General features: G+C 48.1%; 11 protein-coding genes across 11 annotated transcripts in view; 7 read left to right on the forward strand and 4 right to left on the reverse strand.

Moving 5' to 3' along the window:
• Positions 1–2,309, forward strand: part of MCYG_03786 (nuclear localization protein) — a gene marked incomplete at both ends in the record, with an annotated part of 2,906 nt that extends 597 nt beyond the window's left edge. The window contains 2 exons of the mRNA XM_002848234.1: positions 69–194; positions 298–2,309. Of these exons, the coding sequence (XP_002848280.1) occupies positions 69–194; positions 298–2,309 (2,138 nt within the window). The remainder of the gene's footprint in view (positions 1–68; positions 195–297) is intronic.
• A 1,190-nt stretch (positions 2,310–3,499) lies between these two features.
• On the reverse strand, positions 3,500–5,708 carry MCYG_03787 (conserved hypothetical protein; the record flags this gene model as incomplete). The annotated part of the gene is made up of 2 exons (XM_002848235.1): positions 3,500–5,317; positions 5,388–5,708. The coding sequence occupies 2 exons, from the start codon at positions 5,706–5,708 to the stop codon at positions 3,500–3,502; spliced, it is 2,139 nt and encodes a 712-aa protein (XP_002848281.1).
• Positions 5,709–9,976: 4,268 nt separating this feature from the next.
• MCYG_03788 (glycerol-3-phosphate phosphatase) lies at positions 9,977–10,992 on the reverse strand (the record flags this gene model as incomplete). Its single annotated transcript, XM_002848236.1, has 4 exons — positions 9,977–10,498; positions 10,614–10,723; positions 10,829–10,850; positions 10,908–10,992. 4 exons carry the CDS (start codon positions 10,990–10,992, stop codon positions 10,017–10,019), a joined length of 699 nt encoding a protein of 232 aa, XP_002848282.1.
• A 402-nt stretch (positions 10,993–11,394) lies between these two features.
• Positions 11,395–13,137, forward strand: MCYG_03789 (nuclear GTP-binding protein NUG1; the record flags this gene model as incomplete). Its single annotated transcript, XM_002848237.1, has 3 exons — positions 11,395–11,407; positions 11,467–11,561; positions 11,644–13,137. 3 exons carry the CDS (start codon positions 11,395–11,397, stop codon positions 13,135–13,137), a joined length of 1,602 nt encoding a protein of 533 aa, XP_002848283.1.
• A 572-nt stretch (positions 13,138–13,709) lies between these two features.
• MCYG_03790 (conserved hypothetical protein) lies at positions 13,710–14,728 on the forward strand (the record flags this gene model as incomplete). The annotated part of the gene is made up of 3 exons (XM_002848238.1): positions 13,710–13,838; positions 13,973–14,106; positions 14,182–14,728. 3 exons carry the CDS (start codon positions 13,710–13,712, stop codon positions 14,726–14,728), a joined length of 810 nt encoding a protein of 269 aa, XP_002848284.1.
• A 378-nt stretch (positions 14,729–15,106) lies between these two features.
• On the forward strand, positions 15,107–16,792 carry MCYG_03791 (Sir2 family histone deacetylase Hst4; the record flags this gene model as incomplete). The annotated part of the gene is made up of 2 exons (XM_002848239.1): positions 15,107–15,431; positions 15,507–16,792. The coding sequence occupies 2 exons, from the start codon at positions 15,107–15,109 to the stop codon at positions 16,790–16,792; spliced, it is 1,611 nt and encodes a 536-aa protein (XP_002848285.1).
• A 662-nt stretch (positions 16,793–17,454) lies between these two features.
• MCYG_03792 (conserved hypothetical protein) lies at positions 17,455–20,782 on the forward strand (the record flags this gene model as incomplete). Its single annotated transcript, XM_002848240.1, has 10 exons — positions 17,455–17,588; positions 17,666–18,011; positions 18,078–18,321; positions 18,385–18,848; positions 18,906–19,128; positions 19,183–19,314; positions 19,367–19,477; positions 19,540–19,809; positions 19,866–19,997; positions 20,073–20,782. 10 exons carry the CDS (start codon positions 17,455–17,457, stop codon positions 20,780–20,782), a joined length of 2,766 nt encoding a protein of 921 aa, XP_002848286.1.
• A 198-nt stretch (positions 20,783–20,980) lies between these two features.
• Positions 20,981–22,085, reverse strand: MCYG_03793 (60S ribosomal protein L35; the record flags this gene model as incomplete). Its single annotated transcript, XM_002848241.1, has 4 exons — positions 20,981–21,301; positions 21,376–21,601; positions 21,789–21,931; positions 22,004–22,085. The coding sequence occupies 4 exons, from the start codon at positions 22,004–22,006 to the stop codon at positions 21,296–21,298; spliced, it is 378 nt and encodes a 125-aa protein (XP_002848287.1).
• Positions 22,086–22,290: 205 nt separating this feature from the next.
• MCYG_03794 (protein transport protein GOS1) lies at positions 22,291–23,116 on the forward strand (the record flags this gene model as incomplete). The annotated part of the gene is made up of 3 exons (XM_002848242.1): positions 22,291–22,356; positions 22,432–22,545; positions 22,613–23,116. 3 exons carry the CDS (start codon positions 22,291–22,293, stop codon positions 23,114–23,116), a joined length of 684 nt encoding a protein of 227 aa, XP_002848288.1.
• A 206-nt stretch (positions 23,117–23,322) lies between these two features.
• On the reverse strand, positions 23,323–24,394 carry MCYG_03795 (mitochondrial ATPase complex subunit ATP10; the record flags this gene model as incomplete). The annotated part of the gene is made up of 2 exons (XM_002848243.1): positions 23,323–23,986; positions 24,039–24,394. The coding sequence occupies 2 exons, from the start codon at positions 24,392–24,394 to the stop codon at positions 23,323–23,325; spliced, it is 1,020 nt and encodes a 339-aa protein (XP_002848289.1).
• Positions 24,395–24,785: 391 nt separating this feature from the next.
• On the forward strand, positions 24,786–26,939 carry MCYG_03796 (DNA polymerase lambda; the record flags this gene model as incomplete). Its single annotated transcript, XM_002848244.1, has 4 exons — positions 24,786–25,151; positions 25,214–25,357; positions 25,413–25,760; positions 25,818–26,939. 4 exons carry the CDS (start codon positions 24,786–24,788, stop codon positions 26,937–26,939), a joined length of 1,980 nt encoding a protein of 659 aa, XP_002848290.1.
• Positions 26,940–27,365: the final 426 nt, after the last annotated feature.

Here is a 27,365-nt window from a genome sequence, read left to right on the forward strand (position 1 = left end):
CCTCAACTCGCCCAGTATGTTGCCCTCTTTTATCTTCACCTAGCTCTACGACGACGCTAATCTGACAGTCTCACTCCCATCCGCCGTGCTCGCTGCAGACCTCACCGCAGACGCGACTGGCTCCCGCGGCATCAAACGCAGCCGTTCAGAAGACCGGTATGGCGAACAGCTCGTCGACCAGGACGTCGAAGATGGTGAGTTTGGAAATCGGTTTTGTAGCCTCGTCGCCTACCCAAACCTTAGCGTAGCACTCAAGGAGAGGGAGAGGAAGAGGAAAAAATATTAACAGTATCGCAGACAGTAGGCGCAAAAGAGGGCGACCCCCAAAAGCCACCCGCCCGCCCAACATCACCGCCAGCCATAACAACATCAACAACAGCAACAACAACATCACGCCCATCCTCGCTACGACGATAACGATGGCGTCCTCGCCCAGGATAGCCCCAGACCTCGCCCTCCAGTCCTCTCCGCCCAAGACCACAAAATCTGTCCTCAAGGCCCTGCCCACCGTCAGAGACCACACGACCGACCAGCTCGGCGAAGACGGCGACGAGTACATCCCCAAGGAGTTCGATGCCAGCGGCGAGAAGAAGGTCGATGGCCTGGGCTACCTGCAGGATACCCGCACCTACAAGTGCCGTACCTTCCGCCTCGCAAACCGCGGCAACAAACTCTTCATGCTGGCCACGGAGTGCGCGCGCGTGCTAGGCTACCGCGACTCATACCTGCTCTTCAACAAGAACAGGTCCCTGTTCAAGATCATCGCCAACCAGGCCGAGAAGGACGACCTGATCGCACAGGACATCCTGCCGTACTCGTACCGCTCGCGACAGATTGCCATCGTCACCGCTCGCTCCATGTTCCGCCAGTTCGGCAGCAAGGTCATAGTCAACGGCAGACGCGTGCGCGACGACTACTGGGAGAGCAAGGCTATCAAACAAGGATTTACAGAAGAAGACATGGCGGGCGAGAAACGTCCAGGCGCTGGCAAGGCACGTGAGGCTGCCGCCGCCGAAGCTGCTGCCTCCATGAATGCCATACCCGCCGCGCTGGGGCACAACGACGTCATCTACACCAACACCTCGACCGACGCACACGGCCTGACCTCGACGCTCTCCCATCCCGCCTCCCTTGCTCCGTTGCCCATGATAAACCCTGCCCCGTCCGATGACCCCCGTCTCCGCGAGTACAGCGGCCTCCCGCGCCCGAGACAGGATCTGGGCGGCCAGCCGTACCAGGACCGCTCCGTCCCCAGTGCTGCCGCCGATATCGTCAACCAGGCCTCGCATACGGCAGAGTTCAGCAAAATCCTTAATCAGCAGCGCAGCTTTCGCGCAAAGGGGCTGGAAGACCACTGGAACCGGCCGCGCGAGGCTCCGATATCAGACACCGCTCTCCCGTCGTCGTCTGGTGGCAGCCAGCTTAACAACACTCACCTGCAATCCCCACAGCTCAACTCTTCCGGCATGATCTCTTCCCTGCAGCCGCAGTCGATGCTACAGCAACCACAGACCCTCATGACGCCGCATACATCATACTCGCCCGCCATCCACCAACAACAGCATCACCAACAACAACAACAGCACCAGCACCAGCACCAGCACCAGCACCAGCACCAGCACCAGCACCAGCACCAGCAACCGTCCCTGTCGCCTCCTCTCCGCACGATGCAGCAAGGCCACCACCGCTCCCCAAACAACCCCATGTCGCTTCCTCTCTCCTCCACGCCCGTCTCTCTCCCCGTCTCCTCTCAGGCATCGTTATATACGTACCCACAGCAGCAGTTCTGGGGAGCGCCACCGCAGCAGCCGCTTTCGCATCAGCAGCCGCAGCAACACCATCCATCTCAGCCGTCGCCCTCACACGTGCAACATCAGCCCCAACATCATCAACCCATCGGAATGCAGCACCCACAGTATGCATCTCCGCTACACAACCAACACCACCCACAGCACCCCTCACAGTCACCAGGCCAACGACAACTGGCCTCTCCGCAGCTCCAGCCACAGCCACAGCCCCATCCACAACAGCCAGGCATGAATTCCATGGGCTACCCGGGTGTTGTCAACGCCGCATATTCCATGGCAGGTCCAGGCGCGGCCGTCGGGGCAAGAATGTACTCTTCCCCCGGCATGGTACAACAGCCTTTCGGTATGGGAGTCGGAGGCGTGAGCTCTGGTGGCGCAGGCATGATGCCGGCCGTTTCAGCGGGTACTGGCGCTAGCCTGCCGTGGTCACCAACAGGGCAGCAGGGACAAGGGCAGGCAGGCCCGCAGGGAGGACACGGTTCATGGCCCGGGACATACTAGAAAGAGTAGGGGAATATCGAACGACGGGGGGGTGCAAATTGGTAAATTCGGTTTTGGCAATTTATTCTTATATCCTAACATCTTCCCTTTCTATACTTCGTATATCCTAACATCTTCCCTTTTCTATACTTCGTATATTCTGTATTACTTCTCTTTTCCCCCTCGGCTTGTTCCCTTACCATGGTTTGCTTCTGAAACCGAACCGACCGAGTTCTGCTTCATTGCCTTGCCACGATCGTTCATTTTGATGCCTGCATATTAAGATACCCCTTCCCTCACTCTACCCTTATTCTCTCCTCCCTTTGATATGCGCACACATTCACTCGTATACTTTTGGATCCCCTGTTCATCTCTTGATACGCCAGCACATGGAGTCTGCAGAGCACAGTACTTAGTCTCTTTGGAATCGATATTCATGTTCAATTTGTTAGTCTCTGGCCTGCTGGTTTCTGCTTCTTTATTTGCTCTTTCTTCTTCTTCTTCTTCTTCTTCGTATGGGTTTGAGCCTGTCTGCTTTTCCTTCAAGTACGGTTAATGCGGTACATTTCATTATTTCCTCTTCTTCTTCCTATATACTATTACTTACTAATAAAAATTGAAACTTTCCTCCTGATCTACATACAGTTGGTTAAAGCAAGAAAAAAAAAGGGGGGGCAGATCACTCCAAGTTTTATATCATGCTTATGCTTTTGGATAAAGCCATCTAGCTATCAATGCGAAGTAGACTTTTGATATCTCGGCAAACGAGGGAGACTGTTTCAGATGGAAAGGAAAAAAAAATATATCACCATAGCCTGTATGTGGAAAGTGATGGGAATTAAGATTAGAAATTAAGTTATATGGGTAAGTAATTATGCAGTATGCAAAGAATCATAATAGCAAGAGGTATCAAAGTTGTGATAGTACCAAGAGAGAAGAACCTTGGAAGACAAGCCAAGAGAGGGGGGAAAGAAAAGCGAAAGGCTCTAATAGCCCAGTTGTGCATCCTGAAAATATGTATGAAATATTTTAACAAAATCCAAAGATCCATCCCTACCTATCCCACATATATCGTTGATGAGTAAAGCAAAAGAAAAAACAAGGCAACCATGATGTAATGAAATGAGAGACTGCATCTGCAGTGGCTGGAGTCCATGCTCTGTTTCGGTATCAAGAGCGCAACGAGGAGAGAAAAAGAGAGACACCACGGGTTATATGGGTGGGAAAATGGCTGTGCGGTAGAAGTCATTCGGGGTCTGGTTGGTAAAGGTGTATGTCCGGGCTCGTTGTGGGGGGAGTTGCTGTGCAGCCATCTTCAATGCTTCATCTTGTTGGGGGAACTCCTGGATGTAGAACTCCGTGCTGGCTCCTTTACCAGTAGAGTTGTAACCCTGGCCCGACTCTGAGATGGGCGAGTTTGGGCTAGTCGATTGTGTGGATTGCTGACCCTGGCCTTGCCAGTCCTCAGTGGCTGCGGAGTCTTCTACTTGCTGCTCGCCCTGCATTTGGTCATCATATGCAACGGGAGAGATGTGTGTTGGTCGAGGCATATGGATAACATTCAGGGATGGATCAGCCTCGGAGGAGGTGAGTGCCTGCTGTTGCTGCTGCTGTTGCCCGCAGTCTGGAATAAGCTCGTTGAATGTGGTGAAGTTAGGAGGAGCGGACATTGGTTCGGTGAAAGACTGATATGACTGAGCATGGGGCATTCCAACCATTACAAATGGTGGTGGCTGCCTTTTTGACTCCTGATTCTCATCAAAGTTCATTGACTGGGAGGTTGGAAAGGAATGAGCATATCCCATCTCTTCCTGGGGGGAGAGACAGTATTGGTTGTCAATTGGTGTGGGAGGGAGGAGATATTGCATCTCATCTGGTGTCAAGGGAGTGGCTGGGGGTATAGAAGAAGTAGTTGACGAAGGCACTGCCAAGTCTGTGTTGGATAAGGCATGTTGCCTTCCTTCTAGTGAATATGGGAAAGGTGATCTGGGGGAGCCCGAGAGCTTCCTCACACTAGCGTATCTAGGGCTGAGCTCAGCAAGCTGCGACGACTTTCGCACACCGCCCCAGGCGGCGCTCGAAACTCGTCGCGTCGGTGACATGGACGGAGGTCCGCCCAGAGCACGACTCAGACCTGATGTTCCAATGGCGGCTGGTCGTGGGCGCTTTCTCCGCGCTGCAAGGCCAATTGCGTTGTCAGATGTTGAAATGTGAAGGCGAGGCAATTGGCGTCCTTCGGAATGGGTCAACTCAGAGTCGGAGTTAGGGCCGCTGCGAGGGGATATATCGCCTTGCTCCATCGGAAGGGAAACATGCCGCTGGTTGACGAGGTTTTGTGAAGAATATAGAGGCATATCCGATTGCATAAACGACTGGGAGAAAGGTGTTGTATCTGGCTGAACTTGGCAAGGGAGCTCCTCCGGTGAGCTGCCGTTACAGAGAAGGTCAGTGAATGGCTGGTTAACGATGCCGCTAGAATCAGGGGACCAGTAGCCATTAGAGTCGAGTTCCATAATGGGAGCTGAGGTTGCAACCGGATGTGCGTCGGCAGAACCAACTCTGACTTCGATCTGGGGGACGGGCGTAGGGCCCCATTGTTGGAAATGGCTGTCGACTCCAGGCTGTGAAAAGGGTGGTTGAGCTGTATTGTGCATATCAACGACATTACCTGACATCTCCTGGTCTTCCTTCATTGGCGGGCTAGGAATCAATTTAATGGGCTCTGGGTTAGGGACTTCAGCTTGAACTTTGGACTGATGTCCAGCAGCATCAAACCTGGGCTCTGGTTTCTCCTCTGCAGGTGTCTGTAGCCCGTGCTCTCCTTGGCTTGAAGTAGCACCACGAGTGTTTGTGAGGATCGAGTTCTTTTGATCCTGCTCTGATTTTTGTTGCTCGTCAGAGCTTTCTGATTGTTGCTGTTGATTCTCACTTCCCTCGGCCGCCATGGCCTTCTCTTTGGCTTGCATTTTCTCAAATTCCTCCTGTCGTTTCTGCTGCTTGGCCTTTGCTCTTCGGTTCTGGAACCAGTTCTATACACCAGTTAGTATGTGGCATTTAATTTATTCGTGTATGAAAGTTATGAATAGGATTTGACCATACCGCAACTCTGGGAAGGGTTAAGCTCGTCTGTAAAGCCAACTGGCGTTTTGTATTGCTATTGGGCTTTGGATGAGCCTGGAATTGTGATTCCAGAATCTCAACCTGTTCCTTGGTCAAACGTGGCCGTGACAGATTCTCGACATACTCCTCGTACTCCTCAATGGCACCGGTGGTGTAGAAGCCATGGATATCATTCTGATGGTAAGGAACATAGCATTGGTCCATTGGCTGGTCATAAGGATGATGTGAGATAGGCATGCCATAGCCCATAGGCTGGTCCATTGGCACTGAGTACTGATACGGGGCCTGGAGGTAGTTCATAATTGCCGATATCGACGGTAGGTAAATGGCCGAGGTGATAATAGCACGCTGTGTTAAGGGAGGGCGTGCCACCAAACCACTCCTTCAGTTATATATGAAGAAACACCGAAATATGAAAAAAGGAAAACAAGACAGGAGTGTCGACTGCAGTAGATGTTTATGGTTGTTGCTGTTGAATGAGAGTAATGAGTAGCTGTTCTGTAGCTATAGTAAATAGTAGTAGTAAGGAGCAGTAAGTATGTGGGAGTTTAAAGGAATGGCGAGTTCAGGATAGAACCAGAGAGATAAAAACAAAAATGAGGATTTTTTAAAAAAAGGATTGACGGTGATCTTAATACTAAAAGAAAGATCGGATAATGAACGACGGGCTCCCACGCAGACGGCTGGTGGTCAAAAAAACAACAGGTCGACGAAGAAGATGGGGCGACGAGGGGAGAAGAAGTAAGCCAGACCTCGCCGTCGGCGCAAGGGGGCGCCCGCGGACAGCAGGGGCGGCTCCATCACACAAGCCGCGTACCAAAGCCTGGTGTACTGTAATAAACGGTGCCTGGGCGGACGTGTAACATCAGGTACGGCTAAAAAGGATGCCCCTTTTTCCGCCGAATGGCTGAGCAACCCAAGCAGTCCACCAATCCACCAGTCTGCACCCCGCTGGGGGAGTCCACTCTAATCACAGTTCTTGCGCTGGGGCTTCTGCATCATCAGAAGCAAGCCTCCTGCTGCCAAGTGGACTTACAGCCAGGGATTATTGACATTAACCCCAGACAACCGGCAAGGGCAAAGTCCAAGTGAACTCCGTAAGTACCGCCGTAAGTAAAAAGTTCCAACGGGTTGTTAGGCGAAAGGTAAAAAAAAAAAACAGCCAGCCTAAAGTGGCAAGCAGATATCCCTGTTGGTCATCTTTTAGGTTGCCCTCTTTTTGCGACGAAGATGCAAACTAACGGTGTTGGAAGCGTTTAAAAAAGAGAGTCAGAGCAAACCCTGCCGATTGATGATGGTAGCTCTTCGTATGTTATGGAGCTGTGACAAATACTTCACCCTGTAGGTGGACGAACAGCCATTTTGGCTTCCCTGTTAGGCATTGGCAACAACTTAACTATTTGGTGTGATACGTAGCCATCCTAGGTTGTTGCTTTCTTCTCCTCTCTTTTTCTCTCTCTCCACGCTAATATCGGGGGGAACCGATCGCCAAGGGTGACGAGAGAAAGGCGAGTTTAAAAAAGAAAAAAGAAAAAGGAAAGAGAAAAAGAGATGAGAGAGAAGAAGAAAAAGAAAAAAGAAAAACAAACCTGAAGCCCAGTTGAAAGGCGAGCGATGCCAGAGCGCAGATTCTCTTCAAGCGAAAAAAAAAAAAAAAATGAGATCGAGACAACATCGTGCATTATGCATACTCTGTACAGAGGGACCATACCCGGAGTACTCCGCAGTCTTTTTTTTTTTTTTTTGGGCATGCCATCTCGAATCTAAGCACAAAAAAGTGTGCAGCATTTTTATAGAAAGGCAGTATGGCTGCAGGCTTGGTCACACTTCAAATTCCGGGCTGTTCCTGCATCGTAGGTAAGCTCGTACTCCAACCACTTGGAGCGAGAGAAAAGGTTGTGTGAGCGTAGCGTATACCGAGACTCCGTAACCTCCCTGAACCTGGATCTGGCTGGGCCGTCTTCCTTTACGGGGAGTCTCACAACGGGTCCAGTTGACCTTTTTTCCCTCCCACTCTTGCACTTTTTCTCTCTTTAGTTGACTCCGCAAAAACCAAAGAGGTCGAAGAAGGAAAAAAAGGTGACTGATCTGAACCCGCTCTATTGTTCTGAGAGGGCACATGCTTGGAAGCCTGGCCACCCACTCTCTTGTCTCTCCATGTACCTAGCAATAGCAATTGGCGCAAGTTCCCTGGCTTTCGAGCTGTCTTGTCTTGTCTTGTCTGGGGGCAAAGCAACTCCCCAATGGGCCAGTCCCTGCCATTGGGCTACGGGAGGCCCCTTTCGACCCGTAGGCTCCATCTTCAAGCCAGGGGCGGATTCCTCCCGTGCGTTATTGGGCAAGGAGATTTGCGCTTGTGGGACGATCGTTGGCAGGGTTGGTACCCATGAACTTGGGATTTCAAAAAGTCTTGTTGCTTTCCTGTGCTAGGAACTGTGCCGTGTAAGCTATGTACCCGCTGAATGTTGGATATCGGACGAGTGGTGTACCGTCCTGGCTCCCTCTCTCCCTCTCTCCCTTTTGCTTGTTTCTTCGTCGTCTTTTTCTTCCTGTCGTTGAAGTTGTTTTTTCTTTTCCTAAAAAGGGCGTATCATGTGATGCATGACTAAGCTTGTGTTATATAAGCTGTACTGTCACACCTGGTACTGATACACTATAAAATACCAAAGTCCCTGTTTTTTATTTTCCTTACCGGGTAATAAATAAATTAAGAATAATATTTTTATTTTTTTTGGGACTGATCAGAAGTTATTTTGGACTTTCGGTGATTCTAAGACAGCAAAGCAGGAAGATGATATCTCGCATTTCTCGTCGTCACTTGGAGAGAAGTACTACATCTTAGGCGAAGAAAAGTGTTCTCGACTTGTACCTATATTCAATTTGGGGCAAGTCGTCCCCCATACGAAGACCCAAATTTGCCCCAAAAGTTACACTTTGCGCAACGATTGCAAAGGTCAACTCAACAGTCTATCTCCAGCTATAGAACAAAAACACTACGAAAACCAAAAGAAAAAGGAAAGAAAATGATAGGGATGAAAAAGAAAAGATAAAAGAAGTCATCTTCGAAATCCTGCAGTTAGGGAAACATCCCGCTCAGGGGCTTCTTTTCTTCTTCTCATTCTCTACACTTCTCTCCGTGGAACTGGAAAACATGGTGGGAAACATGCGCCGGCCGTCGATCTCCATATCTACAGTATGGAGTACAACTTGCACATATACATACACAGATGTATACACACCACCCATATCATACCGAGTCAACGATGATCAGAGAAGGCGAGAGAAGGAGGCCAGTAGCGAATAGGCTGCCTTTCTTCAAGCCTCTTTCGCAAGTGAGGAGATGCCCAGGCGTGCTAGATCGTCGACACTGTGTATACATTAATATCTATACATACATACCATTACCTGCCTCTCTAAATCCCTTTGAGAATGTCAATGGGTACACACCCACACATACACATACACTACCACTGGATCTTCTCTGGCCAAAAATTCTCCGGGTGATGATCCGATCAACATACAGTACACAACCAAACTCCCTCCCACACTGTTCCTCCCACACTTTTATACGCCAAGCCATGTGAGTGATCAGCTTCACGGCACAAAACTTAGATTGCATACTATAGATTTATGCTCCGCTGGGGGAATAGCTCGGGAAGACACTAGAAAACCACATCGATGGGACGTGACGAGATGGATATCTCTAGATCCTGCCCCTTGGGAGTCTCATGCAGGTGTCACTTTGTTGCTCTTGTGGCTGTCGATCTCCTGTTTTCGCCATCTTTGCTCGACAAATGTATGACTATACAGAGAGCTAACTGCTTAATGTGTGTGGAGCATTTCCGCAGTTGAAAGACTGACGAAGGGATCATAGCACACATTCGCATCAGAATGTACTCCGTATGCAAAAAAAAAAAAATGGTGGCTGGCTTAAAGTCACACGACGATGTGTCTGCGATGCAGGTGCAGGCTGGTTTCCTTTTCTCCCCTACCCTTGCCTCTATGGAGAGTCTCCTCCCCATACCTATCTAGTATGTGGAATATATGCAACATGCACCTATATGAGACACAATGCGAAAGTCGGACGTCTCAGCTCTGTACCATTTGCCACAGCTATTACTATGTAAGGCGTACGCGGAAATTCCATCACATCGGTCTTGCGTGACGAGGGAACGGACGCTACTCTACGGCTTTGCTTTTTTGTTTCTAGCATGATACAAGCCGGCTCCGCATCACAGGCGACTTCTCAGGCCCTAAAGACAAATGCAGGAGGGAATGGAGGGCGAGAACCTCAGATGAGGGTGACGTATTTGGTATAGGCTTGCACATTTGAGTTACGAATCCAGGCACTCGATTCTATCTATCTCTAGTTCACATTCAGGCGTGCATGACACTCCCCCCAAGAAAACGCATATCCCTAGTGCAAGCGACTAGTCTATCAAAACGGCGTGAATAATAAAGGCTATCTAGCAAGCAACGAACGCTGGTGGCCGACGCACGACAGATGTTCAAATCAGCCAAGCTAAAAAAAAAAAGGCGTATGGATGCTTGTACCAGGTCATCGATCATAACCCTATCTCCAACACCCCCTGTCGAGGCGGTTAAGCGCTATTGAAGTGTATCCCAGACTTCGAGCTCGACCTTGCCATCAGTGTACTTCTTGAATGAGGCACTGTCAAGATCTTTGATGATCCAATCTGCTCCAGCCTCCTTCAGCTCCTCTACCCCATGTGTTGTGGCGAGCGCGAGAACTTTAAACCCAGCGGCTTTCCCAGCGCGGACACCCGAGGGAGCGTCTTCAATCACGAGCATCGAATCACTATGCTCCAAGCCAAGCCGCGAACGACCTAGTAGATAGCAGGAAGGATCTGGTTTGCCAACCTGCACATCCTCTGCAACAACGAGGTACTTTGGGTGCGCGAGCTGCAGGACGCCGAGCCAGCCGGTAATCAACGCATTGCTGCCAGACGTCACAACAGCCCATGGTGCTCCGGCCTCTTCTAGAGCGGTTAGAAGCCGTCTTGCACCGGGTATCTCAGTAGCATCAGTTCCAAGGTCCTTTGGGATTCGCCCTTCAATCATGCTAACATCTGTGAATTACGCCATAGTCAGAGACTAACTTTCCGTGTCATACCGCAATTCCTTTCCTTCCCTTCCCTCCCGTGGGGGAGGAAATAGGGCAGGTAATATCTGACGGATACTTACATTCCCAAGTTGCCTTTTCAGGAGCAATGATCTTGAGTGTGTCAATGCTTCTTCTGCCGTGGGACGTTTGCAAGATCACTTTCGGATCAACTCCGATCTCTTCTCCTATTCTTCCAGGCCATAGCTTTAGATGGAAGACCAAGAAAAGAGAGAACAGCGCTTTGCGCATTCAGGGAAGGCGTTGTCCCTCAAATAGCGGGATGTGCCAGACTCACATATGCCAATGTTTCACAACCGCTAAACCACAAAATTAGCTTAGACAAGAGAAGACTGCATGATGCAAAGGCGGCTTACCGGCCGTGGAATCTACAATTGTTCCATCGAAGTCGAAGAGCAATCCGTCGAAGCTAAGTGATATGCGAGTGCCGGTTGAACCCATCTTGACTCTCTGAAGACCTGAAGCAAGGTAAAGGTATATCGTCTGGTTCGATCAACCTCTATTAGCAATAAGTAGGCGAACGCAGTCAGTAAGAAGAAATAAAAAAGAATGATTCCTTTCCTTCTCCCTTTCTTGTCTTCTCCTCCGTCTCTTTCTCCCCACCAGAAGACTTATAAAAAAAATCCCACCTTGATGACTTCTCGCTTTCTATTGGCCATGCATGATTACTCAGCGAGATAACGTCTGCTTAGTCATATTTTTTTTATCTTATCTTTTGCCAAGCTTTTCTAATCATAAAATCTTGGCGCGCTTGGACCCACATTAAATTATTTTTTTGTGTTGAAAAGTGAAGAAGAAAGAAAACTCGAGACCAGTTCTGGGTGTAAAGAGGATACAGACAAGATGGTGAAGCTTGGTAAGTGTGCACTCTGCTGAAGATTGTACCTTTGTCTCTTTTTCTGACTGTGTGTTTAGGGAAATCGTCAAAGCGGACGCCAGTTCGGCTCCGGAATAAGATCGAAAAAGCTAGCGCTGCAAAGCAGAGAAAAGAGCGAAAGCTCGCCAAAAAAGTTCGCGATTCCTGTTAAATTGGTTCATTGGCTTATGTTCAAGCTTGAGGAGTGTGATACTAACGGCTTTAACCTGGACTAGAACCCTCAATGGCGGTCAAAACTGAAGAAAGACCCCGGCATTCCAAATTTATTCCCCTATAAAGATAGGCTTCTGCAAGAGATTGAAGAGAAGAGAAGGCTAAAGGCAGAAGAGGCGACAAGGCTGCGCGAGGACGCAAAGCTACGACGCCAGGCGCAAAATACAGAAGAGACTGCTGATGTTGACATAACGGAAAATGCTGACCTTATTGACGATGATGATGACCTGGTGGACGATGATGACATGGATGTCGAGGGAGAGGAATCAAACCCTATGGCTGCGCTTTTAGCTTCTGCAAAGGCTCGCGCTGCTGAATATGCGGAACAACATGATGACGACGCAATGGTGGATGACGATGAAGATGGTGGGGTTACCTTTGAAGATTCAGCAGTGCCAACTACGAAAGAGAGCTCCCGTCGAGCATTCGATAAAGCCTTCAAGGAAGTCATTGATAGAGCCGACGTCGTACTGTACGTTCTTGATGCCCGAGACCCTGAAGGAACCCGGTCCAAAGAAGTGGAACGGGAGATTATGGCTGCCGACCATGGATCAAAGCGACTTATTCTCATCTTGAACAAGATTGACCTTGTACCTCCGCCGGTTCTGAAGGGATGGCTGGTGCATCTACGGCGCTATTTCCCTACTCTTCCTCTACGGGCGTCCACCGGAGCCCCCAATGCACATACCTTTGACCACAAACAGTTAACGGTCAAGGGGACCTCTGAAACACTCTTTAAGGCCTTAAAGGCATATGCACACGACAAACAGCTCAAACGAGCCGTGTCTGTTGGTGTCATCGGATACCCGAACGTGGGCAAATCTTCAGTTATCAACTCGTTGACAAGCCGTGTCACCAGAGGCAATGCCAACGTATGCCCCGTCGGTGCAGAGGCCGGAGTCACTACAAGCCTTCGCGAAGTAAAATTGGACAGCAAGCTTAAAGTCATCGATTCCCCAGGAATTGTTTTCCCCAATTCCGAAAAGTCCAAGTCATCAGAGTCTCGAAAGATAAACGAACAGGCTCGCCTCATCCTTCTTAATGCCATACCGCCAAAACAGATCTCCGACCCTGTTCCCGCAGTCACGCTTTTATTGAAGAGGCTATCTTCATCTGAAGCTCTGCTTTCAAAGATGCTTGACTTCTACGGCATTCCTCCTCTTTTCCCTACCAACGGTGATAAGACGACCGATTTCCTTATCCAGGTTGCTCGTCGAAGAGGCAGGTTGGGAAGAGGCGGTGCACCCAATATCAACAGCGCAGCTACGACTGTTATAACTGACTGGAGAGACGGACGTATCCAGGGATGGCTTGAAGCCCCTGCCTTGCCCGTGTCTACTGGCGTGGAAGACAAGTTAACCGCTGAGGGAGAAGCCGGTGGACCGGCTGCAGATACGAAGCAAATAGTGACGGAATGGGCGAAGGAGTTCAAACTTGAGGGTCTATGGGGAGATGATGCTGCTCAGGAGGATAACGACGAGCAGATGAAAGAATAAAATGCATTTTTTGTTGCTGTTATCTGTTTATGTCTGGGTATATTAGGCGCATAGAGTGTTTTTTTTTGGTCCTTCCACCTGCTTTTATATGTAGATATGACACATTCCTATGCGCGGCGAACAAAGGCCGTGATCAATCTTTTGAGAAAGACATCAGTTTATACTGTCTTGTAGTTACTAAATCAATATTCCATGTAGCGTCTTGCTGGTTTCCGGAGTTCTCGCATTATTTTTTTTTTAACTCTATAACAACTACATCCCCACCCACAATTGTACTATGTATAGCAAGGAGAGCAACTTCGCCAGCATCCCATAATATCCCTTTCTCACGCCCGTTACAAGTCCAAGTCCAAGGTATGTCTGCTATCTCTCGCGCTCGTGTAAAATAGTGCGCTGTTTGCTAATTTGTGTACAGCATTAAAAATAACATCTAACTTGAAATACCCACAACGCAGATCGATATATAAATCTACGAACTCCCCAGCAACAACCCTACCTCGAGAGATTTCTTCCTGGTCTTGCATCCGCAGTCGCTCGAATTCTCTCTGGGCTGCTTTATTACTTATTACACAATGTCTACAAACGAAGCGGGAGGAGCAGAACCGAACGGCAAAGAGTTCATTAATACCCAAGCCGGTGAGACGGACGGTGGTGATAATGCGCAGGGTTCTGAAGGTGCCGAAACGGGATTGAGCGTTGATGTAAGGCCTTCTAGTTGTTTTTATATGCCCTTCTTTTTCCTCTGGCCTATCTTATCAATGGTCCAACCCCCGTTACGAGTACATATCAATGCAAGGAGATGATGAGACACTGACAAGAAGAGATATTTGTCTAGGATATTCTACTCCCACGAAGTGTTATTATGCGGCTAGCAAAGGACATGCTGCCACCCGGGACCGGTGTTCAGCGAGACGCGGTCACGGCCATATTAAAAGCTGCAACAGTATTTGTTTCGTACATATCTTCACAGTAAGTCGCTGTACGTCTTTTTATCATCTTTGCCTTACAAACCCCCGGCTAATGCGTATATAAATAAACTTACAGTGCAAACGACATGACAGACAAGAAGACGTTAACACCGCAGGACGTGCTTGCGGCACTGACAGAAGTAGAACTCGGTGACTTTCGACCACACTTAGAGAAACAGTTAAAGGCCTACACGGCCATTATGGATAGCAAACGCGAATCCAAGAAGAAAGGGAAGTCAGGCAAGGACGGCAGCGGCGGACAGGATGACCCGCCAGGGAGTAAACGGCTCAAGCGGGACAACAAGGAGCAGGAGACGGCGGCGGGATCTGGAAATGGTACCTCTTCTACTCGCGGTGCAACACGGGATACAGGTAGTAGGAAGAACCAACGGGAGACTCTACATGGTGCCGACGGGGGCAGACCCGACGACGAGGACGACGACGACACGGAGGCAATGGAGGACACCAACTTGAGCAACGAGGAAGAAGACGAGGAAGAGGAACCGGGCGAAGAAGAGACAGAGTCGCATGGAGAGCAGGAAGATGATATGGATAGGATAGAGGACAGCGACACGCAGAGAAGAGCAGCAGCAGCCGACTCTGGCGACAGTGACAGCGATTGAATATCATTTTCATCCCCTACATAATTATCTAGATATATATCTCTATGTCTATATGTGACAGGCCCTGACTATCCCCGGTCACTTGGTCGATTTGTTGTTTGTTTTGATGTTCGCACTAAAAGAGGGAAAAAAAAAGCCCCTTCTTGTCCTCCGTCTTTGCCATCAACATCGTCATCGACTTCTTCTTTCTCATCCACACAACAAGCAACAAACCGACTTTTTCTCACGGCCTCATCGTCTTACCAATGGCGTCGATTCCGCTATAAAAACGAGTTAGGACGCGTTAAGACACGACCCTTCTCCCTGGTTTCTCCGGTTTCTTCTTCGTCCTGTTTGATACACGCTCTTGGTGGTTTCGTTTCGCGCGGCTGCTACGAGATGGACTTTGAGCTCTCCGACACGTCTTCGGAGCTGAGCTCTCTCCCGTCGACGCCTCCTTCAGAAGACAGTCTCTATCCTTCGCCGCTGGTGTCCCATGCCGTTGCCGCGTCCAGTGCTGCAGACGTGGTGGAATCCGCGCCTGTACGCAAGAAGCGAAAGATAGAGCCAAAGCCCAGGGTCACCAGGCATCTCGACCTGACGCACCCCGACAAGCATGTCTGCCCGGAGCAGGAAGCACAGCTACAGACACTACTGAGAACGCTCCGTGAGCACCGCAAGATAGTGGTCGTGGCGGGCGCTGGAATCTCAGTATCTGCGGGAAGTAAGTTTTTGTACCCTTTTTCTTTGGGTGTCCTCAAGTTATCAAATTCGCTGACCTGGTAAAAAAAAACTACAGTACCCGATTTTAGGTCATCTAATGGCCTGTTTAATACTCTTAAAAAGGATCACAAGCTCAGGGCTTCAGGGAAACAGTTGTTCGACGCCTCAGTCGTCTATCAGGATGAATCGATGATCTCGTCCTTCCACGACATGGTTAGGACCCTCTCCAAGCTATCTGCGTCCGCAAAGCCAACTGCATTCCACCACCTCCTTGCTCGTCTGGCAAAGGAAGGGCGTTTGTTACGCTTGTATACCCAAAATGTCGATGGAATCGAGGCCTCCCTGCCGCCATTGAAAACGGAAGCACCGCTGGAGGTGAAAGGACCCTGGCCCACCACCATCCAACTCCACGGCGGTTTAGACAAGATGGTCTGCCAGAAGTGCAGCAATTCTTCAAGATTTGAGCCGGAGCTATTCAAAGGACCCGATCCACCGCTTTGTGGAAATTGTGAAAAGAACGAGGAAGCAAGAACTGTTGGCGGCCAGAGAAGCCGCGGTATCGGAAAATTACGGCCTCGAATGGTACTCTATAATGAGTACAACCCAGACGAAGAGGCGATAGGTTCCGTGGTTAGTGCTGATCTACGCGCCAGGCCTGATGCACTTGTGGTCGTTGGTACCAGCCTAAAGATTCCTGGCGTACGACGCATCGTCAAGGAAATGTGCCGTGTTGTAAGAGGCAGAAGAAAGGGAACAACGATCTGGATCAACCACGACCCTCTCCCTTCTGGCAAGGAGTTTGAAGATTGCTGGGATCTAGCTATCAGGGGCGACTGCGACAAGGTTGCCCTCCACGCCGGCCTGAAGAAATGGGACGACAAGAGCGACGAGTCCTTCGATGAGTGTACCGCGGAGGAGGTTGAACGCGCCAAGTCAGAGAACGCCGGGTTATCCGTCGTCATTACACCTCAAAAGTCCGTCAAGTTTTCCGAGTTTCCAAACGGTATACCTACACCATCTTCCAGCTCGGAAGACTCGGTCAACCCCAGCAAGAGATCCCAGAGCCCAACGCCTTGCGCTCCTCCCAAACAGAAAGGGGCCAGGACCAAGATTGTCAAGAAGCCCAGCCAGCCACGGAAATCCAGAGCAAAGAAAGCAAAGGCTGAAGATGTCTCCACAAATACTATTCCAATTAATAAGGCATTCCAGAGCAGAAAGCTTACGGTCAAGGAGTCCAAGGTTGTAAAAGACCAGCCTTGCAAGCTAGAAGACGTCCTAAACCCGATACATCCTGAGTCTGCCCGAAGCAACGGCCCGGCACCCCCGGAACCGAAGGAGAATGAGCTTAAGGGCCATGTTTAATTTTAGAGCCGTTTGCTCTTTAAAACCTCCGAATTTTCCCCCTAGATGACCTTTCCCTTGGTTCCTGTTTAATGCTCACCTGAATATTTTTCAACTAATTGTCGGGTTCCTGTCGTCAATATCGGCTTTTTTTGAGTAAATCCTGCAGCAGAGAAGATACCCTGGTGAATGCTGCTGACGGACAGGCATGTACTACTATTATCCGGCGCCCTTTTTTTTCCCCCCCATCATCCATTCTACCCGGTATGTTCTTTTGCTGGGACTTGATTTATACTTGCTCATTTATCTCATATTTTATGAAGCCTCATGGAGTCGGCGCTGTGGCAGACGTGATTGTAATAGAGCCAAAGAGAGCTGTTATACATATCATACATCGTTCGTTTGAAATGGGAAACAAAACTGATTTAACAATCTTAACCACCGTATATCAGACTTCTCGTATGAATGTAAAAGTAAACAACAACGACTCTGCACTTAGTTGAATAATCAATTGCTGGTATTTTTGTTGTTGTTTTAGTTGCGGCCGAATATTTAGTTAGCCAACCGCAAAACATTAACTACAGCAATTATACAAGGAATAACCATCTGCTCTGCAACAACAGCTAGAAACACAATGTTTATACCATAGTCATATTAATCGAGACATCGTCAATCAGGAGAAAATGGTTGAAATGGAAGAGACCCTGGACGACCTCTTTGGTGACCCGGGCGGACTGGAGTTGAGCCTGACCGCAGCCGTTCCAGCAAAAGCTTTACCAGCACGAATCGACGAACTGCGAATTCTAGGATGTTGTCAGTATGTATAAATAATACTGTAAACTCGAAGGATTTTTGTCTGTCGCGCTGTTCATTTGCTGATACGTTTTAAACAAGAAAAATTGCCTGGTCCAAGATGGGCGCAATCGCGTACATCGCGCCAGACGGATCAAAAGCATTTCTACGAAACCTCAGCTGTAGTCCTGAGGATGGGAAATGGAGTCTGAGTGATGGAGATCCTGAACACCCCATCGCTGAGGCACAGGGCGGGCACACTCTGGTCCATCTCTCGTGGAACGAGCCCGGGATAGACCTTGCCATCGTTGACTCCTGTGGGCGTATATCGGTTATTGGAATGTCGATAGGCCTGAATGTTCTAATCCAATCACGTCCGGCGGCTTTGGATCCAGACGATGATGGGAATCAGCCTGTTGGGCTCATGTGGCTTTCCATGAACCGCTCGGTACGTGACTACACCTCTCTCATTGCATGTCTTGTTTCAACCTTGCTGACCAGGATATCCCGAAAGGTACATACCTTTAGCCACGCTGGCAGAGCAAATGGTCGATGGGCCTATGTTAGATACCCACGCAGACCAATGGGACCAATTCATCCCTTGCACAAGCTGGCTTTGCTCGTTGTTACGAGATCTGGCAAACTAAGGCTGCTTTATCAAAACCAGGAATCTAAATGGGGAGATATGGTCGTTGAATTGCATAACACAGGCTATACTGATGATGTTTTAACACATGCCTCCATGACCCCAGTGGACGGTAAGATATATACCCGCATCATGCAACATATTCGATGAGCCGCTTACTGACACCATTTTTCAGGTGGCGGAATCATGATTGTAACTCACTCTACGAGCAACGAGTTACGGCTCTACCGTGCTCAGCTTAAGTGGGAAGGCGCACCGGTAGATCCGAATCATCAACGGCCCAATAATTCTATTGCGATACCCAGTATCCAGCTGGTCCATATCGAGGTTGAAGTTCCCCATGTAGTTCCGTCTCCATCAACATATGTGACTGGGGATCCGGAAAATATCACTAACAATGCAAATGGATTATTTGCACTTACGCACTTGCAAATAATAGCATGTCCAGTTGACGCCCCAGGAGGACAGACAGCTCCTATGATATTAGCTGTGTTCTCCTGCCCCATTCACAATGCGCACGGGCGGTCTCATCTACAGCATCCCACTGTACTTGCACGCTGGGAATTTCGCACAGTCAACCAGAACCTTCACAGGAGCTTTGATAGCATCGTGTCGAAGCAAGCATGTCAGCCATTATTGGTAAGACTATCGCGTATACCCAGAAAGTTTCTCTATAGCTGACGATGCTCTCTTTAGCCCAGCACCGAGTTAAAAAGGCAGGAGGACATATATTTTGAGAGACATGTAATCTCTATTGACTACATGGAGGCCGGGAATATCCTTACCATCACCACGGAGGACGGCAACATTGCATTCTATGACGCGAAAAGTTTCACACCTCTATCTGGGCCTAACGACGTTGAGACTGTTACAAGTCTACCACAATCTGGCTTTACATTCCCGGCAGCAATTTCTCCAGGTATGGTCCATCCCCTTGCTCCAACTTCCATTTTGACCAGTGTATGCTGACCAGTTGTGCAAGGAGTTCATATTTCATTTTCACCGAGTGGCTGTATCGCAGCCTCACTCGACGAGAAATCCCAGGTCCAGATTCGTATCATGGAACATTCATTCGGTACAGAAGAGGATGGCCTATTTAATGATGGTAAGAACAACTCCTCCTGGTTGAAATATACATGAGCTAACTACATTTTAAGGAAAATTTATGAGCGCGCTTGCTGCCCTCACCATGGCCTACTGCAGAGCATGCAGCAGTGATAGTAATAATGATGATATTCTAATGATTGTTATACAGCAGCTGAACCCAGGCAAGCCAATTCTTCTTACAATCTAACATTGTGACAAGCTAAGCTAATATCATATACTGCAGATTCTCATAAGAAATTTATAAACGAAGTATATCGAGCTCTTTCGATGAATGTTGATTTCACTGTCGACCAAGATAAGCTCATGAATAATCCATATATCCTAAAATGCTTTAGCATGCAGGCTGCACTTGGATTCAAAAACCAGCTTGAACGCCGTAGCCTTCCGGCGGCCATTCCCTGGCTCACCCTCCAACTTCGACAGATATCCATCCTACTGACATATTACTTCCATCTTAACAAAGCTAATACTGAGGTTGAGTGCCATGATCCTGGTAAGTTTAATGATGAAATCCTTAACGTAGAAATATATACTAATTCCCGATTATAGAAGTTCTATCGATAACCCTGGGAAATGTGAAATGGGCTCTTGACCTTGCTAAATATCTTGTTGACGATCTTTTCGAGATTTCTGACAACTTTAACAGCCAGACGGGTAGCCAGGAGTCAGGATCTTCGTCAGGTAAGGAGGCTACTATCCTATGTGTTCTCCCATGATATGCTATATAGGATAAGCTAACACAGATCTCCTTCAAAGGCAAACCATACGAATCACTGTCCCTGATCCTCATTATCTCAAGCATTCCACGGTCGTTCCTTAAATATATATGCCGTGGTCTCCGTGGCTTGACTAACGGATTCAGGAATGCAACGAATCTCAGCAATGAATCATACCAGATGTATTCCCAAATAGTCACCGTGATTGCGGAATCCGCGCTGAAAGTTGATGTATATGAGAAACTACTCGCATATGTTGACAACGATATTAAACACGCATATCAAAACGCTGGCTTCACCAACGCTGACCGTGCGGCCCCTGAACGCGATCTACTTATAAACGGCAGTATACCCCCAGTCTTACAGCCAGCAGTGACTTCAATTCTAACCAAAACCATGCCTATGATCCGAAATGAAGCCAACCCTATGTACCTGTTTCTGCAGGATTACAGCTGGTTGGGTGTTGGAGATGACAAGCGGTCTGATATATTCAGGCAAAAGTACGAGCTGGACATACTTCGAAAGGTTTTGATACCGTTAGATGAGTCAAGGGGTGCTGCACGGCCGAGTAGAAGATGCGTTCGATGCTGTGGGGTGTCAGAGGATGTTCCGCCAAAGTCTGTTGCGGCAGTGAGGATGTTGATGAGAACTGTAGTTCTTCGGGCGTGTACCTGCGGCGGAATGTGGTCTATGAGCAATGCGAATAGCCTGAGAGGCACTACGTTACCAGGATGGAGACAAGCAGGGTAAATAATGTAACAATTTAGCAGGCCTTACCAATATTATTTATTACCCTCTATAAGATTTTATTTACGCTGCGGATTATTTTTAAGACCAACTGGATCTTCTTCTTTCACCACGTAGTTGTTAGCTAGGATATGTCTTAATAAATTAAAATCAAAGACACAAGATAGGATTCGATAGAGGAGTCCCCTTTTGTCATTGTCTAATAGTAGAGGAAACTACCGAAACGCAGTGGTATCTATAACGGACAAAACTCTCGTCGAGTCATATCCAGGCAACCGGTTGGCCCACGCATAAAAAGCGCGCACCTCCCCAGCATATTAAAAAAACGAGTTATACGTCGGGGAATCGTAGGAGGAGCTGAATTTGAAAATATTATTTTCCATTTTTTTCATAATTGCTGCGTCATTGCATCTTCTATTGATACATCCACAGCTATTCGTAAAGACGCAGCAAGCTCAACCAAGGGGGAAATGCGCCGCTTTTTGAAACTTTGAACCAGAAGAGAAAAAGAGACATTTATGCCTATTCGTGGTTAGTATCTCGTGTGCTAGATGTCTCGTATTGGTCGACGTGTGTCGATTGCGGTATGAACGCACCTTAACGGCATATTTCCTCTGGGGGAAGTGCATCAGTTTCTTCTTCTGCTTCTCGGTCTTGAGAGCAGCTTGGTGAGGGGTGAGTCGTCGTCGGATGGCGCGGGTCTTCTTTGCTCGGAGGTCAAGTGGGAGGTATTTCTTGTTCTTGTAGAAAAGGCGGAGTTGCGAGCGCTGGTTCGCGTTGATGACTGTGAGGACCTTTGCAATGGACTTGCGGAGATCGTGGCTATTAAATTCAAAGTCGTCCATGTTAGCCTATCGTCCTTGAATCTGAATCGCAGTTCCGAGCAGTTTCTGAATAAGAGACCATCTCTTCATCCAGCCCGCAGGTTATTTCTCCCCCTCTTCCACCCTGGCTCAAAATTTGTTCCTCGAAATGAAAATATCTGAAAACACTGGGCGTAGGATCATACATTCTGGTGAGTTTCGAGGAAGAACCTCCAGCGATCTTCTGAACACGGAGCTGGCCCAACTCAGTCTTCAATTCATCGAGCTGCTTCATGAGGTCGTCTTTACTCTTGCCCCAGAGCTGGCCGGTCTTGACTTTGGCGGACGACTAAAAAACATGTCAGCACTGGCGCTTCAAGATCTCCTTCAATTTTTCTATTCTTCCTGTCTTCAAACATACCATGGTGACTGGTTGCGGTGCTGTCGATGTTGATGCTGACCTTGACGAAGCTGAATGTCGAAGTTTCTCGTGGAATGTCAAAGTGTGGGACTTTAGGGCTTTTTTCGCAAGCTTACGCGAATAGTCACGTGATATAATAATTGCCAAGACTTTTGAGGTCGAAAGTCGAAGACGAAAGATGAAGATGATGAAGATAGCAAAACAAACGAGAACGGACGGGGATATCTGATATGTGACTGTTGGGTGTCTGTGGCTGACTTGATACATCTTATCGTCTTGGAGAAATCATGACGACTTCAACTGGGACCGGGTGGGCGCAGCTCCGACAACAGGCCCGGTCTCTTGAGACCCGAGTATGTATATAACGATGAGAGCAAGAGACACAGCTCCTGAGATAACGAACGGCTGCTAATGAAGATGTGCTCCAGACAGAGTCTCTATTCCACTCGTATGCCCAATATGCTTCCATGAGCCAGCTTCCCGCAAAACCGTCGGAGGATGAGAACAGGCTGGAAGCTCAGATCCAGGATATCCTGAGCAGGGTACGTCACATATTCTATCTGCTCCTTTTACGCCAGATGGCCAACTGATAATGTATTATCACCCTAGCGAGAAACACTCATATCCCAGCTTTCCCGCCTTCTTGACTCTGAGTCCGCCTTGACCGCCTCTGCATTAAAACAGAACAACCTTTCCCGTCACCGGGAGGTCCTGCTCGAACATCGTCAAGAGCTCAAACGCCTAAAAGCCACTATATCAGAGACCCGAGACCGCGTGAACCTGCTTTCTAATGTCCGGTCAGATATAGATGCGTACCGCGCCTCAAACCCTTCTGGAGCGGAGGCAGACTACATGCTCGAGGAGAGAGGTCGGTTAGACAGCAGCCATAACATGATGGACAGTGTCCTGAGCCAGGCGTATGCTGTGAATGAAAGCTTTGGCTTACAGCGAGAGACACTGGCCAGCATCAATCGCCGCATCGTTGGTGCAGCGAGCCAGATACCTGGCGTTAATAACTTAATTAACAAGATCGGTGCCAAGAGAAGACGGGATGGTATTATTTTGGGGACATTTATCGGAATTTGCTGCTTAATGGTGTTTTTCTTCAGGTAAATGATGACTCTTATACCTTGGCCTCTGTATAATTTGATATGACGGGCGGCGTTCGTGGGCGAGAGTTTAGCTGGCGTTGAGATTTGATCTGATATGGTTTGATATGATCTGCTCTTTGTTTCTTTATCATCTAAGTTTCCGCTACCACAACATGGTAGCTCATATGCCTATATACAATATTATCGTACAATATACTAACGCTTGTTTCAAGCCGTCTGAGCGGTCTTTTCTATTTCTGACACTGAGACAATCTTTGGCATTGCCTGGCTTACTCTCTTTTCGCTCACCAGCTTTTGCAAGCCTTTGTTCAGGGAATCCAGCTCCTCGGGCCCGGCAACACTGCTTCCAGCCCATCTGATCTTACAGTTCTCATCCAGAAGATAAACATAACCAACTTTCCCGTTAAGCATACCAATCTGATCTTTCAGGTAGTTCGTAAAGCCCTTCCTGACCAAAAAGTATCTTCCGTGTTGCTCCTTTGGCATCTTTCGTCGCATACTCCCCATGAATATCCGTACTAGAAGAGCCTTGAGCCAGTTATCTTCATTATTGATATCGACTTTCTGGACCAAAGGACCAGCATCTGCAAGTATCTGCTGTAGTTCTGGGTTCTCCTTTTCGCCGACGAATGTTACCGTTTGGCTCTCTGCCCAAAGACTAGCAAAGACCCGAACAAGAGATATTTTCCCGCGAAGAACCGGTGTAGTATGCCGCATTGGATTTGACCGTAAAAGTGTTCGGCCGAATAAGTTTGGGAAATATAGAGAAAAGTCCTCTTTGAATAATCGGGGGTTGCAGATAAATACTTTTCCGCTGTGATAATTCATTCGATGCCATTCTCGATAGTATGGTTTGCTGTATTCCTTTATCCTGTACACTGTTAGCAGATGAGCTTGGGTAAAATTGGTACTGCTACCCTTACAATTCCGACTGCCGTTGTTGGTATTTCTCCTTGTCCACAAGGTCCCCTCCACGCTGTCGTAATGTTCTTTTATCGACACCAGTATTCTGGCCTTCCTCGGGAGCATATGGTAGCCCCAATGGACGTTTCAATGGCTTCGGTGTAAACTCTTTAACTTCGGACTTGCTTAGTGCCACGGGGTTCTGTTCAATGGCTGGCGGAATATTCAATTTTCGCGGTTGTTGCTGTGTTTGCTGTTGCCGCCATTGGGTTGACAAACTGAAATAGCGGTAGGATGAGTGTCTATAGGATATGCAGTAGCCCCGACGTAGGAGGCCAGCCTCAAAGAGCGAGGAGACTGCCCGTGGCCTGCTCATTGTGAAAAGTGATCCGGGATCTAAATGTGGTGGTTAGAAAGGATAAGCTATTTTAAAATTCAGAGGAAATTGAGTGAGTACAATGCCTGGATAATAAAATGCGGCTTCAAGTCCCCCCACAACTTCAGTGACCTTTTTTCTTTTGCTTGTCTGCTTGCTGGCAATGAGCTTTGTAGTTCATCATTGGAGATGTTCAAATAGCTACTCAGAAACAATCAATCTATTATCACGTGACCAATTAGTCTATCAAGAAACGCTGGGTCTTGCTTGCTGCCTGGGAGGAACCACGGTTCATCTCTAGTAGCAGATGAGAAATACATTATATTAAGCACCGGTTTATACCCAACGTTCAGTCAAGAAACAATGATACTCTCACTACATATCTATACCCATGGACAAGGAAACCTTCTGTCGAGAGCTTTATGCATCAAGTGAAGATGATCAGGATGATGATGATGACATCCTATCTACTTTGCAAGACTGCCGCCGAAGGACGGGTGGCAACAGCATCTCAGCTCAAGATGAGCCCTCAATGAAAGCAGTGCATCAAAAATCACCTAAGAATGAGGCTAAGGGGACACAGGGGGCCGATCATCTAGTAACGGGTAAGCCAAATAAGAAACCAAAGTTGGCTAAGCGTGATAAGGGGAAGAGGACCAAGGAATCTTCCCGTATTGTTAAGAATCACCCTCCAGTTCTCAAAGGCCTCGTGTTCTGTAAGCTATTGAATGAATTTGCGACTTCATCCCTCTGTACTGTAAGCTAGGAGTGACCGCTAATCACTTCCTAGATTTCATTCCCAATGATGATATATCACAGGTTAGACGAATTCGCATTTCTAGGGTGCTTGAATTTGGTGCAACCCGAGCGATGAAGTTTGATGATTCCGTCACACACATTGTCGTAGAGAAGCGGCTTAACTACGAGGATGTGATCAAGTATCTCCAGGTCCCTTCTGTTCCAGTAAGCTCCAGACATGGAAATTTGGCCGTTTGAAGAACCTAACATATTTTCTTAGACGGATGTTATTCTGGTCAACGAGAACTATCCTTCAGAATGTATAATGAATCGCAGGATATTGGATGCGTCGAGTCCTCGTTTTCAAATTAAAGGTACCCCGAGCCTGACGCTGCAAAATTCACCCATTAAGGACCAGCGGCATGATTTCACTCCACTAGACATCCATCATGATAATAAAAAGCTTGATGGCGGGCTTATTGAAGAAGAGCGTCTAGAACCTCTAGAACCACTTCATATTACTCCGGCGAACAATGCCTGTGATACAGGCTGTAATAATGACATGCAAGACCCTGGCCCAGACCACCTGGATATGGCAATTAGGCATGTAAAAGAAATTACCGCCCTCGTGAGTCCATCTATATCTGCTAAGCAGTTGTGATCCTGTCGGCTAAACATTAACTAGCCTCTGGATTCCTCTGATGAAGAAGACGGTGGAGTAGTTCCTGAAGAATTAGGATCTAGCGCCACAAATGCTTGTCCAGCATGGCAGAAATCATTTAGTTGTATGGGTAAGATGGATGAGAAAGATCACGCGGATAATCCAAATTCTCGAACTATCGAGGTTCTGCAACAGATGCTAAACTACTACGAACGAACTGCCGACCAGTGGCGTTGTCTTGCATATAGGCGGGCAATTTCTGCTTTACGCAGGGAGAAGGATAAGGTAGTCACGAAAAGCCAGGCCTTGAAAATACGGGGAATAGGAGAACGCCTGGCAGTCAAAATCGAGGAAATTGTATGGACCAACCGACTTCGGCGACTGGAGCAGGCGAACATGGAGCCAAACGACGCCTTGCTTTCCCAGTTTCTTAAAATATATGGGGTTGGATATCAACAAGCTTCTAAGTGGATTGCACAGGGGTACAAATCCTTGGATGAGTTGAAGGGCGGAGCTCACCTAACTACTAACCAAAAAATTGGGATTGAGCGGTACGATGACTTTCAAAAACGAATACCTCGAGAGGAAGTAGAGGCACACGGTGCTATCGTACGAGAGACGGTTTTGGCCGTTGACAGTTCGTACACTGTAATTATCGGGGGCTCCTACAGACGGGGAGCTGCCGATAGTGGAGACATTGACTTGATCTTAACAAAAGAAGGCGTTTCCCTGCAGGAGATAAACAGTCAGATTACGACCACTGTTGTTCCACAACTATTTAAACGTGGATTTTTAAAGGCAAGTCTTGCAGTGTCCTCGCGCATGGATGGGTCAAAATGGCATGGTGCGTCGGCGCTCCCTGGAAACCCTGTATGGCGACGGATAGACCTCCTGTTTGTTCCCGGAGACGAACTCGGTGCTGCACTGATATACTTTACGGGCAATGACATATTTAACCGAAGTCTACGGTTGCTGGCAGGTAAGAAGGGTATGTGCCTTAACCAGAGGGGCCTGTTCTGCGACGTTATTCGAGGACCTGGAAGGGTGAAGCTGAATGCTGGTCACCTTCTCGAAAGCCGAGACGAGAAGCGGATCTTTGAGCTGCTTGCTGTGCCATGGCGGCCACCAGAGCATCGAGTTTGTTAAATCTTCATCTTCTCTCTTTCTCTTCATATATAAATTTATTTAGATCTAAATAAGAAAAAAAAAACGTTTTGATGCTTTCACGGGAAAATGTTTCTCCGTTACAAAAGAGGTTAGAAAAGGCGGCGGAGGATGTCAGAAAACACACCGCCTCCGGAGAGCTTGATTTTGCCATCTTCAAAGATATCAAAAAAAAGAAGAGAAGAAACGAAGCAGGAGAACATAAACATACCACATATAACATATAACGCTCGGTTAGGAGCTGCAGTCCTGGCTGTGGGCTGCCATGGCATAGCCTTGCACGTTATCTAGCTTGTTCTCTATTCTAGACAGAATTATCCTTCTTGACTGAACCTATTTTCCCACCCTGGTAGTTAGTTCTCCCCGTCTATTGATATCTAAGTGGGAGAGAGACTATGGGCTCCTCCC

This window comes from Microsporum canis, genomic scaffold, assembly GCF_000151145.1.
Source record: "Microsporum canis CBS 113480 supercont1.3 genomic scaffold, whole genome shotgun sequence".
NCBI classification, from domain to species: domain Eukaryota; kingdom Fungi; phylum Ascomycota; class Eurotiomycetes; order Onygenales; family Arthrodermataceae; genus Microsporum; species Microsporum canis.